We start from the raw sequence: 16,042 nt of genomic DNA, 5'->3' as shown, positions 1-16,042 counted from the left end.
GATCTGAACAGATCTCCAACTGAGTGGGAACTCGTCGGAAAAAAGCAACCTTACACTTTCCGCTATCGCACGTCGGGCGCATGTTACAAGGATCGAAGTAAACCAGATTAACACATATGATCGGCACGATCAGGCCGTTTATGACCAGCACCGAAGGGCGGGTGTGTGTTGTTCCGTTTGTTGTACCAACGGATTCTGATTATTCGATTATGTTGCACTCCTTGAACCCACCTTAGGCGTTGCCGTTACAAGGAACAGGGCAGTCATATAAAATAGTCACTTTACACGCATCATTTTCCAATAAACAACCTACAGAATGGGCGCTTCAATGCAATAGCCGACCGGTAGGGAAGCAATCGAACCATTTTGTATCGGGTTTTGCTACAAGAACACATGCCCTCATGTGTTACGCCGGGACACGGCCGTGTCTTCAGTGGGTCATCGGACGTCACCGGCAAATGGCAACATTTTAAGCTTTATTCCGTGTCCGAGTGGTCCGAGCTGTTTGGCTAAACCTCCGTTTACACCGTAGGATGCCAACGAGCTTACGCGAAACAACAACGTGCTTGAAGCCATTTACGATCGCATTAACAACGCAAATCGATGCGCAACTTGGAACTCGTACACGGGGAAGAAACCGGGATGCGGGAGCGTATCTCGTGATCGGACGGCATAAATAGCGTTTGTCTAGTGTTCTATCTCCATCGCGTCCGAAATAATAGCCCATTGGCATGCTAACTTGTGGCGTTCCGTGCACCAGATTCTCTAGGCAACTCGAGCGATCCAAGTGTCATGTTGTTATGCAGAAGCAGCCACCTTTGAAGCGGAAGGGTGGATTAAATTTCCACCGGACAAACTACACGAGATGCGTAGGCTCAATGACTCTCTTCGGGAATCGACGGTGTGAGGAAGAACAAAAACTATGCAGACGTTCGGTGATACACATTTAGCACATTAATGGTCAAGGTAACGTTTTGGCGAGCAATCGGTGCAGCACACTAAGCCGTTTCGAATGACTTGATGGTTGTGTGGTTGCCTATGCGGTTGTAGAGGAACACAATTCTGGAGCAAACGAGCAGGAAGGACAGCTAACGATCAACCGCATTGAATACATTTACATACGATACGCCACTACACGATGCAAGTGTCGAAAAGACCTAGATCTGGCGAGAGTCGTGTTGCAACAGTTTACAAACATTGTTTTATAAATTCAACCAAAAACAGTACCATCTCTATTACACACATGATCGCATCATTACATAAACCAAACAACAATTTTCCACGCTTCAGCTTTCCTACATTACAAATCAAATATTTATTTACCAGTTTTTATTTTCAATGTCCCGCCCACCCTGTGCTGTCTGTTGAACTGTAACGCTGTTTACCGGACGAAAATAAATAAAACAAAACCTTGGAAAATAAAAACACGGCGTGCTTTATTGATTGCATCACATATGGGCATGCGGGTTGGTGGCCGTTGTTTCCTGTTGAAGAGGGTGCAAAAGAAAGTGGAGATGCGCGAAAACTAAACAGACAACATGTGCGAAATTAAATTACTTCCACTCCAAATTGCTTCCACAGGATCCGCAAAGGTAGGCACTGTTGTATGTGGGAAGGTTAGACCAAGATATTCCCCCTGCTTGATGATGTCAGCAGTCAGATGAGTTTCACCTTGTAGACTTTTATAAGGTTCCGATTAGAAACGATTATTTTAATTGCTTTCAATTTATAAAGCATATCTTGAATTATGAAGCCAGTTTATGTTAGCAAATCAATCAAAAGCTGCTTAATAATTGTTATCACCACAATACGGGAGAGCTATTTTTTCTATAAATTCTTTCTCTAATCAAGCTTCTCAATTGATCGGAAGAAAGTGTTTCATCCATTAATCGATGTGATCACTAACCGTTTTCTTATGCAGATCATCTTTGAAATGTTCATAATGGAGTCGCAAGTCAGAAAGTAGAAGCTGAAGAAAAACAGTTAAGTGATGTCGTCTTCATGTTGTACCAACCTACTCTGCTTTCCATTTGAAAAAAAAAATCCCTTCTTCCAATGAGACGTAAATTGGTAAGCGCTGAGACCATTTGTTTGCCCATTGTTTGCCCCTTAACGGCAAACCCATTCCGATGGGTTCGTTTAATGGCACCAGCAGCACCATACGCGTATGTTAACCACTTTCCTTCTGGTAGAAAAATTGACACCTCACCCCTAGGAACGATGGCAGCCGGAATGCGTTTCACTCTGTCAGGTCTCCGGTCTCTCCAAAAACCATTCCATGTTCTATGAATGTGTAACCGTTCGGTTGGTTTTTATAATGTGTGAATCCAAGTCGCACATTAGTGAGAGAAACCGGCCAAAGCTAGATGACTGTTTGATTACGGTGCCACGAAATGTCTTAATCTACGGTCCGCCCGTTCACCTTACCGCGTCGCGTATGTTAAATTATTTCCTTTTCAATCATTTTATCGCTTACCGATTGTTTCGTTTTCTTTCCCTAAATCGTACCCGTTAGTGACTCCACCCTAACGAGATCGTGTTCAGATTTTGGTTGATAAATTATATGCCGAGACAACGACGACACTCAGCGGGACAGTTTGGAACGCGGGAAATTGGATCACAACTAACGTGTCGAAGCAGTAGGGAATCCGTGTTTATTTTTCGTTTCTGATCGATTAAATATAGATCAACGGATTGGAATGAGTAGAATAGGGTCTCTCCGAAGGCATCTAGTTCACGGGGCTGCATTGGCACGCGCGCGCGCGCGCAAAACATCGAAACGGTCTACAACATATGTAATTAGTCCCATCCGGTGCGCTCCCGGCTAATTACCATAAGCATACAAACTTATATGGAGCGCGTGCTCCTCAGGATACTCGCCGATTTCCGCACACTTTCATTATATCGCCGGTGGTTTTGTGCGAACGCTTCCGCGGTTGCATCGCACCGTGGCAAATTGATTGATCGCGATGGGTGCATTTAAATCAGGACCCATCCCACCCAACCAAGGTTAATCGGTGCCTCACCCTGCCTGATTGGATGGGTTTCGTCGCGCTTTCCGATTCTCCAGTTCGAAGCAGGTGTGATTGGCGGCCGGGTGAAGGTTAATGGCAGTGTTTTCCCTAGCCAAGGTGGCGGGCGTATATCTACAGCCCTGGGTAGCTCGCTTCCCGGTTTCTGGAGACCTCCCGCTGACAGACGGGATCGGCCGACGACATCCACGCGATGTTCGACGGTCAAGCTACAGATGGGTAGCAGTTTTCACTTGTACAGTAATTACATGCACGCGATTCGCTGCGATTTTGTAGAGTATGCACGATCTGTTACGATCAGCAAACAAACATCTTTTGCGCTCGACTTGAGATCCAGACAAATTCTTCAGAACCGGCCCCGCGTCTTGGTAAGCCTCACCTAATACGTATGTTTTATATCGGCATCTGTTTTGCTCTTAATGCCCACTTACAGGTTTCCCCTTTCTGCTTTAACTACTTGATTCTACGCTAACGCGTCTGAATTCTAGCACAAAACAAGAGGCAGGGAGTGTTTCTCACCGTACACACCTCATCAAGTTGAGCTTCTTCATTCAGACGTCCATCAACACCGTTCCGACTCGGAAGTCTTAATAAATTGAATTCATTACAGTGTCGATGCGTCGAAGAACCTACCCCTCTCGATGTAGCGGTCTGCTGAACCGAAGGTTTACCGGTGTACGCATCACGTCACGCATCAACGCACTCGGTCGACTGCGTCTCGGTGATTGCAGAACTGCTACTGAAGCTGACGGAATCTTAACTCTGGTGCTTTTGCGAAATGACTTCAGACGATTGCCCGATTCAATCGATCGTTTTCAGATGACGCTCAATGACAGGTTTTTCCGTTGATGTGGAATCTTGGGTGGGTAAATATGGGGGCGCGTAACAAATGTTACAGCTAACGTCCAATTACAGCCCCGTAAGCTCTTGCCTTAGCGAGCTTATCAAACAGCCGAGAAGCTATCGTATGTGGTAGCATTTGCTCACCGTCGGAATAGCCCGAACGGCTATTCCACCCGCCTACGATGATTGTGCAAGATGTGAAGCCGTCGCAAACGATCGGTCAAGTCATCGGCTCTGACACGCTCATAAACGTCGTTGAGGTCGGGCGCATTCAGGCGCGTAATACGCAAGCACCATAAATAGAGCCGTAAACAGTTCCACTGTCCAAGGTGTGATGCTTGCCGATGATGGCAATTAGACATTATACGTACGCGTCGGTGGAAGATCGCCGAATAGCCTCAAAACATTCGGTACTTGGCTATTTGAAAGCTTATTATCCACCTGTATACATTGTACGCGAAAATTTATCGCTCCAAATTGAACGCACGAAAAACACTATCCACGCGCAGTATCGCAATCATTTGGATGGGACCATTCGCCGCTCTATCCTCTTTGGGTCCGGAATTGATGGTGACTATGGAGCAATAAATCATGTCACAAAATAAAGCCATCAAGAAGTTCACACCGGTACCCGATAGGTGTAAGGCCGTGCACGGGCAATTTTAGCCAGCTTAAAACAAATGTGTTTCCACAGAGCCTCGCAGTCTTAAAACTTATATCAACATCCATTTATCGGATCTAATGCGAAACCACTTCCAAGGCCGGGAGACTTCAACGATGGTACATGTGAGGAGCGGAAGTTACGGGTGAATAAATTTTGCACGATAAGCAAATATGTTACGAACACTTTTACGTGGCACACACACACGGACCTAGAGCCTGAAGCATTCCATCCCTGGAGAACAATCTTCTGCTTAGAACGATAGGCTTTTAATGCTTACACAGCTGGACTGGGCAAAGCATGAGCATCATAACTCATATTACCCGAACACCGATAGGAACCCGTACACTACGCCTTGGACAACGAGTACCCACTCGATCAAACACATTTTTTCCCTTGGAGGCAAAACCGTAGCTCAATCCTTCCAGGGTGCTCGAACTCAACGAGAGACGATCATTGGATGTGCGAATCGCACTCGTTTACCACGCTCCATGCCGATTTCCACTGCTCAGGTGCGTGTAGTGCTTGTACATTATCTCAATTAATAAATTTCCCAGCCACGAGTGACATGCGGGAATTTATTTAAGCTTCTCACAGTGGAAAGTAAAAGACCGTACGGTGCGAGAACGTTCATGTTTGTTACTTGTTTTTCGCGTTCAGTACCAGTACCGCAGGAATTACACCAATAAAACCTATGACTGATTAGACGGGCGTGTAAGATAGTGGAAGGATTTGCTCTCACTCACGTGCAATAACGTGTACAATCGGCAAGATTCGCTAACGGATTCTTCGATATCCGGAGCCTGTAATTTATCGAAGGATTATCGGTAGTCCCATGGTGTACTTTCCAAGTCTGGTAAAAACGAGCAAATAAAAAAAAACCCACTGGAAACCGCTCGCGTTTGGAAAGTGGAGAGCAATAAAGATGATAACATAATTAACCCAATCAAAGCGCTTATTGTTCGTGGTGAGCTTAATAATGTAGCAAGAAAGCTACATTAAAAGTTCATCTTTAACGAGATAAAAAACAAAAAAAAAACCGAAACGTAATATGTACATGTTGTGCCCATATGCATTCGATCCATTTCTTACCGTGCGTAGTTGAAGTTGCTGGACCCTTGAAAGGATCTGTCGAATCAACCCGATAAGCATTGTATTCCCGGATCCATTCACATGGATAAAAGGCACCACAAACCGAAAGACCACATTACTGGAAGTGAAGTTGTTAATTACGACTACCGTGTGCCCTGCGGTTGAGCTCGTTTTAAGGCGCCGCATCTAATGTGGTCCATTTCCCAAAAGCAAACTCGAAAAAAGTAACATCACCCGAGGGAGAAGATCACAACTAATGCCTGCACACCGTAGAACCGATGTAAGATGGTCTTGTACAAGACAACATCATTGGTTTAATAACAACAATTTGAGCCTGTTCAGGTGTAGTTTTGGTTTGGAAATTGGACGTGTATTCTGGTGCTATTCTTTAGCCAACCTGGCGCGTAATACATTAATCCGTCATAGTTAAGTTCCCGTTTTGTGGATTTTTGAAACATTCGAAGGCGTAAAAAAACTCTCCAGGTGATGTTCATTCTTTCGGGAAGGAAGATTATCCAAATGGTTTGAGGCATCTTGTACCTTTACCGTGGCACGGCAATGGCACTCAGAAAAGCATCGTCTATCCGTACACGGTGCCGGTGTAATGTGGCGATTAATACTATTTAAGCTGGCTTTTACTGCGGCACGGTATGGATCCGAACAATCCTTTTTGGACGGTTCAGGTGAATGTTTTATGAAGCGTTTTGTGTTTTGTTTTCACAGCTGTGCAGCTGTGCGTATCATCGCGTATCTGGGCAGGTTGTATGGTCGTCTTAATGTGGTTAACGAAGCGGATTTAACGTCTCCGCACCGTGTCAAATGTGCGGCCGCCGGAAGGAACCAATGATGAACTGTTGCAGCTTGCCGAAATAAGGGATGGTGTGGTGTTTTTTGTTCTGGCGCAGTAACGCATGTTAAGTAGCACACTTGAGGAAACAAACGGTATTGACGGTGGTCAATGTTTCGTCTTTTTCTGTTTCGAATTAATGTTGGTTTGTTAAGCTATTTAGCTTAGTGAGCATTCATTAAAACAATCAAATTAGGGAAATATGAGGTGTTTATCAGTTATGAAAAACAAATGTCAGAATATATCGTATGTTTTAAAAGATTTGGAGATTTTTAGTTTGCCTTGCTAATACTCCATTAGTACAATTGTACTAATGATTGATAAGTACTAAGTATCTTATACTTTGTTGTGCTGTCAAAGTGACTAATACGTACTAAACATATCTGCCATTGCACTCTTAATAAATAGCTAATAACACTATCTATCAATCCAATTTAAAAAGTGTGGCTACTGTAATGACGTAAAGTATTTCTTGATTCATTTTCAAATTAAATTGCACACGCAATTGCTTCCCGGTAATGGCGGTAAATATAGCACAATTATTCTAGCTCCACACATTCTAGGGCGCGTCGCGTGCGTTCAGCACCTCTATTGCGCGAAGAATCTATATCTAATGAGACAAATTATTCACGAGATTATCGAAGCAAAGCATCAAAGGCATAAAGCACATTCCGACTTTAAACAGCCACCACATTTCCGGACGCAAGATAGAAGATTCCGACGACGAGAAAGGTGATTGGAATAAGGTTAGCAAATTATGGAGCTAAATTACCAATGGTTTTCATATCTGGTCTCAGTATATGTATAAAAATTTATGCTTCTGTCTATAGGTCTATACGAATCGCAGATACTACTGCACTTATTTTCTCATTTTCCACGTCCACACAGAGAGCAGCGTTGGTGGTATATGGGCTGATAGCATGCAGTACGCGCGGTGCGATTGCGTGCCTTAATGGAATAGGCGTAATAGAGGGCGTCCATATGAACGAGGCAACATCGGTTCATCTTCCCCAAGTGGAATGCAATCATGAGTGCAACAAGCACACTTCATGGTTCACAGTTTTTCCAATTCGCTTTTCTCTCGCAACCCTGTTTTTTTTGTTGTTGCAGACGAATCGTAGCTCCACATGCACATAGGTGCACATAGGAGTAATGATCAACGCGCAACCAATGCTGCACACTACATACTGGTGAACTTTGCGCAATGCCGCAGCGAAAGCGTACCAGCGTAGGATGGTGGAGAATTGTAATTGATTTTAGAACCGTTCTAGCGCGTTTCGCTCGGTAAACTTCCAATTGAAATGCGCACCGAGCGATCATAATCACCGGTGCTGATGATGCGCTCCCGCCTTCAAACATCTATGGTGTTCCACCGCATTCCGATGGTGCTTCATGGAATTCGAATGCAGATGCATCAATGGATGTTTTAGGGGGAGTTTTTTTGTTGTACCCCTTGGGAGGCTGGAAACAATTATGTTCCTTCCGTAACATTAAACTATACGTTTTAATGATAGCCGTCCAACAAAGAACCCGAAAGAATAAAAACAGATTATCGTTATTAACGATGGACGACAACAGTTTATGAAAAAAGGCTCCGGTAATAGAAAAGCCCCCTAATTGGGAGCTGATCGTTTTGTTCAATGCTACCCAAACAACAGAGCTACGATTCGTGATGGTTGTTTAAATTTAACAAAACAAGAAGAAAAAACAAGTTATACCACACTTACCTCTAATATCGTCCACACAGATGCCGAGATCTTCCCGGTAGGTGCTCAGGTGCGGCAAACATTGACACTTGCACTCGATGCCCGCATCCGATGACATGTCTGGTTGGATGAGTAAAACACGAGATTAAAAAACAATTTGTACTAATAATATACCCGCGTGTCAGACACACACTATGGGTAGTGTTTTATTTTCCACCTATCCCTCCAGAAGCTAGCCAAAAAGGGCGATCCAATAAAAATTGGATCAAATAGATCACACCTAACCGCGTGGTGCATTCGTCACGGCAGTCCCATCAGGTGGTGTAAACCTAATTAAACTGTCATTTTGAATTTCCCCTCCCTTGGGTGCGTGTGTTGGTGACGGTATATGGCACCAAACTTACCGATTTCTTTGATGTGGTCCGTACTTCCGGGGATACGGTGGGGTCCGTTGACCGTGCCGGTGCCGGTCCGATCGCCACCAATCGATAGTTCCGCCGTACCGCTCGACAGCCCCACGCACGTATCTGTGTCACATTTTTCCGATTCTGAAACGCAACAAACGATTCATTTTACCGTTCAGTGTGTTGTCATTCGGTGCCGTGTGTTATTAGTACTGATTCTGATGAGTTCCGCTTGGGTTGATGAGTGTTTTTTTTTGTTGTGTGTGAAGGTATGAAGGTGGTTTTGTAAAGTGTATTTTGTTTGAGTCAATATTTGTCTAGAAATAAGAAAGCCACCATTCATCTCATGCCATGAGCCTGTTGAAAGTGCGTTTGGAAATTGATATGTATTGAGGTCCAACGTCCAGTTTGATCGGTGCATACGGTTTCTACAGTTTTAAAGAGATAATTGAAAAGAGCTGCTCTTGGTACGGTACATTGCATAACCGATTGTGACCATGGCGTGCCATTTGGTCTCGTTTCAGATAAATCAATTTACTTTTCCTTGCTATTTGCAACACTCCGGCACGCAAATCATACTCCACCAACGGTAACCTAGCGACCTCTAGCGCATTACTCTTGCAAATAAAACTGGACCGGATACACAAAACGCTCCTGATGGAGCCGAGAAGTAGTTGCGTGACATTTTGCACCGGTCGCGTGCACCATTAGCAGATGAGCCAATCGTGCAAACGTTTAACTCAAGTAACGAAAAAAAAAGAAAGAAATTAAAACGCAACTCTACCAGGGTGACAACATGATGGCAGGGTCTTGTGTATACTCTATGTCTCTAGGGAAAATATATGCTTACCAAATGTATAAAACAGATCACCACTGTGAAGACGCGTCAGGTTTGAGATCCTGCCCGAATCGGTTAGGCCACCCATTCGCTTAAACATTGGTGGACCCCGCCCGAATGAGGACAGTGGACTCTTGACCGGTGTTGCCGCCGCATCACATCCGAACCCGCCCCAGCAGATGATCACCACCAGCAAGCACCAGTGCAGATATTGCCGGCCAGTTTTCGTCGTACGTGTCGGTAATGCGGGATAATTATCACGTCCAAGCGGCAACCGTCCGGTGTGTCCCGGTGCCCGGACCGGGTGACGGTATGTACTGCCCTCGGCATACCTTTCAGGCGCGAGGACTATCTGCCGCGACCGTGCCATGGTCAGCAACCGTTCGCTGCCGGCGGTGGACGTTGTAGCATGGTTCACTGGCTTGCCGGTGATCATTCATCTACACAACCACAGTGTCTACGAGCGATCCTTCACTCTGGAAGAATTTTGCGGCAAACCGGTCAACACCGGGAAGCATGCCAATTGCTTTTACGCAAAAGGGGTAAAAACCTAAAAAGAAAACAAGAAAAAAAACATAAATGATCAGTAATGGGTAGACTAGGATGGTGGCATAAATAGACAACGGGTCGAAATTAGTTTCTTATATTATTACATCTATTTAATTCACGCAATCGAGATGAATGGCAAAGTAAAGCCGACAAACAGCAATAAACGAACAATGCCTCCGAAGACACTAAATACCGTTTTGAGCAGATCATTTAAGATCCATCAGCTTCTGCTATATCAACGTGACGGGACGTACCAACGCATTCTCGCAGGTCGGAGGGCCAAGTTCAGCCGCTGTACCGGTAGGTTCGTTTGATTAATGAAGCTAAAAAAAACCCGTAAGCGCATCGACTTCCAACGCTTCTGCCTTTACAAAAAATCCAGTTGTAACCTTTCATAATTAGTCAAATGATTTGCCAAAAGGGTGCGTTGAACGATCACAGCGCTTCTGGAACTGTGGTGGGAAAGGATGGGAAAACAGTTCCTGGCCATATGTACCGAAACTCTTAACAAAGTCATCAATTTCCCGTCGAACACGCGCGTACCACAAACCAAACACGCCGATGGGCTGATGAACTTGTAAATCTAACGGAGGCGCAACAATCTGGCATCTCTTAAGCATCCTTTCATAATGTGTGTGTTTTCCGTTCTTCAATTAAAATGTGATCTGACGCCGATATAGTTTTTCCCAGCATCTCAGATTTTTTTTTGTGGGGTGTGTGCAGACACACATTAAATTGTCATGTGGATTTAGTACCTTGTGCTTTTACTCTACCATCGAACTATACGAGATCTAGATCAATTAAGATTATGTAAATATTAAATTAGGCCTCCCAAAGGAAGTAGATTAAATCCATCTGACCAGTGTTTGATTAATGAACATGTCATGTCCGTTGGAGAATGGTCGATCTTTTTCAGAAGTGGTAAAAGTCAGCGATGATGATGATGGTTAGAGTTGTCTAGCTCTACTACACACAGCTGTACGATCTAGAACAAACACGAACAGGACCATAAAAAGCAAACGATGAATGGATTGTAACGAGTTGTTGAAGAATTTTAAACACCTGTCTTGTTCATGTTGTTGCTTTTTCGTCCAAACTTGAATGTGTCAACTTGTTTCGGAGCGGTGTGTTGGCGTGCCAAAAGTGTGCCGTGATGTTTACCTTCGATTGACAGTTGAACTAGGAACTGTCGTGTAGCCGTCACTTTTCACACTAACAGCGATTTGTTTGAATGGCAGACAAATGTGATTTAGTAGTACCGAAATCAGTGACGATCGCCCAATTTACACAAGCCATTCGGAAGGTAGTTTAGGAGAGAGAACGAAATTTCTCTTTCAAAACAATATGCGCATGCTTACGTCACAGTTATTGTGAATTATTAGTTTAAATTGAAAAAGGAAATCTAAAAAAACGAAAAAATCCTTCAACGCATGACAACTTGTCATATTGCTCCGAATACGAAAAAGGTCATTCAGATAAACCAATACACATTCAACGCTTCTGGTTAAACGGTAATAATTATCAACATAACTGCTTACTTACACGTTAACACGATAAATCTGACAACCAAGAGTTGACAAATTTCATTAAATAGCATGCGCGATCCCCTTGGCGAGATTTTATCATCCGATTACACCCGTTTGCATAATTTCTCCTCTTAAGGCAGTAGATCCACCTTAACAAGAGGAATACAATTTTGTTTCCGATAAGCAAATTGCCACTGGCGTACGAGCGAAACGCTTCAAAAGGATTGAGGAGAGATTTTCTCGCCACTCAACCCTGAAGGATGACATTGCACGTTCACTAAAAGCATCCCCCTACAGCTATGGTGTAGATAAGAAGCCATTAAATTATGTCAAACCTCACACGAATCGGTACCGCTTTCGAGGGGAAGGCGAGCAAATGTTCGACAACCGTTGATGCGAGGATAACGTCTTGGACATTCGTATTTCTGCATCAAGCGCCGTGTTTGGCTGGACTAAGCATTATTGAATGATTTCACATCAATGCTTCTCGTTTAATGATCAAAACTGTTCCCGGCACGATTGTTCCAGCATCCGCGATGCCAGCGGCTAGATTTCACCTGCGTTTCAACGCGCACAACGGTCGCAGCATAATTAATTAGTATTCCATGGCAGCCACAGCCGGGCGTTACGAGTCTGGCCCGCCTCATGCCTCAGAATCATCGTGTGGTCATCATTTAAATTGGATCTCATCTGATTTAACGCATTTTTTGAAACAGTTTACAACCCGCCATCGCGTTGATTAGTGCAGAACAGAGCGAGAAAATGATGGACGAACCCATCGCTTCGACACAGGTTGTATGAAATGTGTGAGAATCGGAGTGCGACCGATCGGAGTGCGGGAACTCCTCAATAATCAGCATCTCAATCTTTCAATTTCTTGTTGGCGCCTCCGATGCGTAGCTCCGGTCCGGTTGCGTTAATTTTGGAGGGTAATGAATTCTTGACGTTTTAACGAGATTCCGCCTTGTCGATCGGGGTTCGATGCAATTATGCTTAAAGGGAAGATCGTTCTGCGATTTATATCTGATAGGGTTAAACGCGTTTGCGGTTTTGTTCTGTTTTTGCTGTGGTTGAAGCTGCCAATATTCATGGTGATACGGTAACATTTAAAAAATGTTTACGGGTTTGTGGGTTTTTTAATGTTTGCCCTATTTACGAGTACTGTTCTCTTCCTTTTTAATTTAAGAGCATAACTTTAAATGAGTGTTAAGGCCTTAAGGCAAATGCTTTTTTATGAAAATAAATTAATTTTCTCACACAAATATAAAAATCGCAACCAATGTAGCGGACGAAAAAGATCCATAAAAATCAATGAAATGAAGCATCAAGCCTGCAGCGCAGTATGATTTATTCGTTAGTGAATAATAAAAATTATTTAAAATGTGCCATTCCATTTTTATACTGCTTTTTATGCCTTTTATTTAAATATGACTTCTCCCAAACACAATCTTTAGCACAGACAAACAAATGTTCTTAATTATCGCGTGTATAGCAACTCTCTTTTCAAGCAGAAAATACAAAAGAAATTTAGTAAGTAATTAATAATTTTTCCATCATGCTTATTGAATTTGAAGAGAGGAAATCAATTGAAATATTAGAAATTGAATTACCTAGAATTGCATTTTATGATATTTGAAATAAAAACCATTATTGCAAAACAAATTCTTTTAGACGTTGCTGGGGTTAATATACACGCGAAAATACGGTTATATCTTATTAGACAATCATTAGTCTTATGTTAAAGTGCCACATGTCAATAAAATAAAACCACTTCCAAGTATAACATGGGGAGGGTCTGAAATAAAACCATTTTAATCATCGTCATCTTTAGATTAGCATATACAAGAAAGACTAGACGTAAAACAAGAAACAGGAAATAAAAAAGGGGACACTCAGCTTTGTTTGTTTAACGATTCCCGATGCCATTCGCTTTAGATAATTTCTTCATTTCACCCTCTACAATCTACGATTGCTTCAAAGCATTGGAGAGCATTTTGATTTCACCTTTACCAGATGAAACAACACGATCAAATTCTGTTGCTGTTCTTTCGCCTACTACTACAACGCAGCCTGAACTGATTGAGTTGCGACGCTAGAAATGCTGTCCCCAGCATTGGACAGGAACAACGCATAAATTTGTCAACCAAACCGTCAGACGTCATGCGATACGCGATTGGCTGGTAGGATTATTGTAGAACCACCATTATGCTGTCACCGAACATGGATAAGAAATGCAAACCCTCATCGTACGGCATAGGAAAGTGACTTCCGAAGAATGTAGTTTCTTTTTTTTTGTGGGAAGTTTGTTTACTTGGCACATTTAATTTCCTGCTGGATCGTGCAGCCCCTATCAGCAATCCAACTGACATCGATAGCTGCGTCACATTAACACGATTTGTTACGCGGCGGTATAAAAATTCAGTGAAAATTGCTCCTGCGAAGGGTTCGTCACTACCCGACGCAACTCGATCATCATAATCACCTGACCGATAAATAGCAATTAATGCATACCCTTCTAGAGCCGATCGCGTTTGCTTGTTCGTAAGAAATGCATATTTTGCCATGCTCAACCTGCTAGCAGATAAGAACGACACTAGAGAAATGCAATTATGAAAAAATGTCTCTAGTTTACATAGGCTGCTTTTGCTTCATCCTATCACTTTGCCATAGGGCTCCATCGTCCCGCTAGTGCAGGTTTTCATGCACGTTAATGAGCAATATTGAAGACTAGTTTTGCATAATTAAGTCACCTGCTTCGAGCGACATCAATCTCGGACAACGCGCAAAACTACTACGCAACGGTCTGGCAGGTTGCCTGTCTGCAGTGCATTGAAGTCAGTAAATATAGTTACCGAAGGCAGGCATACTAATGGGTTTTCTTCATAACAGTCATTAAGTACCGAGTGAAGGAATGTATTAAAATATTATACTCGGTCTGGTAAGCTAGTCGTTAAAATAAATTAATTTGAATTAGTATTTTTTATCGTCAAAATAAATAATAAATTTAATGTATTTTGTTCATTTTCGCATGAATAAGAAATTTGTGAAAATTAATTTTCCCTAGCTTTAAAATTTTATCAATCCGAAAAAGCCAACAAAGAAAAGTAAATAAGACATCGAGCATTCTTACACTTCACAATTCCTAGAATCAATCTCTATTCATCAGCTTATATTTTATGCAAAAAAAAATTTAAAACCTCTCAAACTTCACCTCTTGTCAACGATCCGTCAGCAACGATTAAGCTGCCTATAAATCCTCACTATTGAAGCCATAGGAGCGTCCTACACTAGTGCAAAAATAAAACAACAAAAAAAGAAAAGAAACGCCGCTTCTTGATGTGCTCCTTCTTACCGTCCCCATATCGAGTTGTTTTGATCGTTATTTTATGTTCCGTTGAATAAAGTTAATTAGATCAATCGAGGACGTCGCTCGCATCGAAACAGGTTCTTCCTTCCGACCGACGAGATGGACCGATTCTAAGGGACAGGTTGCGCGTCTCTTCTGGGCAGGTGCGTCTCCTCCGATTCCCGTATAATGGTGACTTCGATTTTCCGCTTGTGCCGCTGATTGGTATTTTCTACACCAGTCCTTAGATCATCACAAACCAAGCCACAAATCGGTCAAACTCCACTCGTGTGACAAGCCACCGGATTGTTGATGCGATTGATTTCATCGCATTTCATCGGTTCGGAGCCATTCGGTCGGGTTGATTGCTGTCTCGTGAGTTGCCTCGTACCGTACCGGATTACGGAAACAAACGCGCCAGTGAGTGTGGAATTATCGGGTAGGTTTTATTGGATCTTCAAACAGCGATTATCCCGTTAGCGGCTCGGTTTGTCGTAATTAAAAGTAATTGTTATTAATTGTGTGCTATTCCTTTACGCTGTCGAACGCGAGGAAGTAACAAATCGATTCCCACCGGATATCAGCCGTTGTGGGGAAGACGGTACCGCTAGAATAAGGCATTTGGAAAATGAATTGTTTTGGTCTTTTATTCGCGTAAGTGGAATTTTAAATGTTTCAGATATTTGCGCAACTTCAAAGAAATCGTGTAGAGATTGTTGGGTTAGAATTTGCGAAAAACTTTTTTTTAATGTTAGAAAACTGTTCAAGCTGTTATACAATTTAGAAATAAATTTATAAAAACTTGTAAAAACATATCTAAAAATAATTTAATGCTAAGCGTCCGAAGCTAATTGACGGTCGAAATAACATTGCTCAATAGGCGAAACTTTTAAAGCTAGATATCTGTATAATAAAATTTATTACGCAACGTACCATATTGTTACACATTTTAACAATCGACAACAAAACAGCTGAAACCGTTTCGTATACAATTAAACAATATTTATCAAGGTACATTCAAAACCCATCGCCACAACCATAACTAACCAACCGTTTCTTCGCTGATTGCATCGATAGGAGAAGAATTTATGACGTACAAAACGAGTGCAAAACGCACCGTTTCGATGAAGCAAAAAGCCTATCTTTATCTGCTTTATTGAAAGATTAAAATATTACATCGATAAGTGGCAAGGCACGA

General features: G+C 42.7%; 1 protein-coding gene across 2 annotated transcripts in view; it reads right to left on the bottom strand.

Moving 5' to 3' along the window:
* The window catches only part of LOC125768558 (uncharacterized), a 77,555-nt gene that overhangs the window by 30,463 nt on the left and 31,050 nt on the right, over positions 1-16,042 (bottom strand). For both annotated transcript variants that reach the window (XM_049436388.1, XM_049436389.1), the window contains 3 exons: positions 9,436-9,973; positions 8,586-8,729; positions 8,203-8,301 (listed from right to left, as the gene is read on the bottom strand). In XM_049436388.1, coding sequence (XP_049292345.1) covers positions 8,203-8,301; positions 8,586-8,729; positions 9,436-9,859 — 667 coding nt within the window. In that variant the 5' untranslated portion in view covers positions 9,860-9,973. The remainder of the gene's footprint in view (positions 1-8,202; positions 8,302-8,585; positions 8,730-9,435; positions 9,974-16,042) is intronic.

Source organism: Anopheles funestus, chromosome 3RL (assembly GCF_943734845.2).
Source record: "Anopheles funestus chromosome 3RL, idAnoFuneDA-416_04, whole genome shotgun sequence".
NCBI lineage: Eukaryota > Metazoa > Arthropoda > Insecta > Diptera > Culicidae > Anopheles > Anopheles funestus.
The sequence above is the reverse complement of the archived record's forward strand: the minus strand, read 5'-3'. Positions and strand labels throughout refer to the sequence as shown.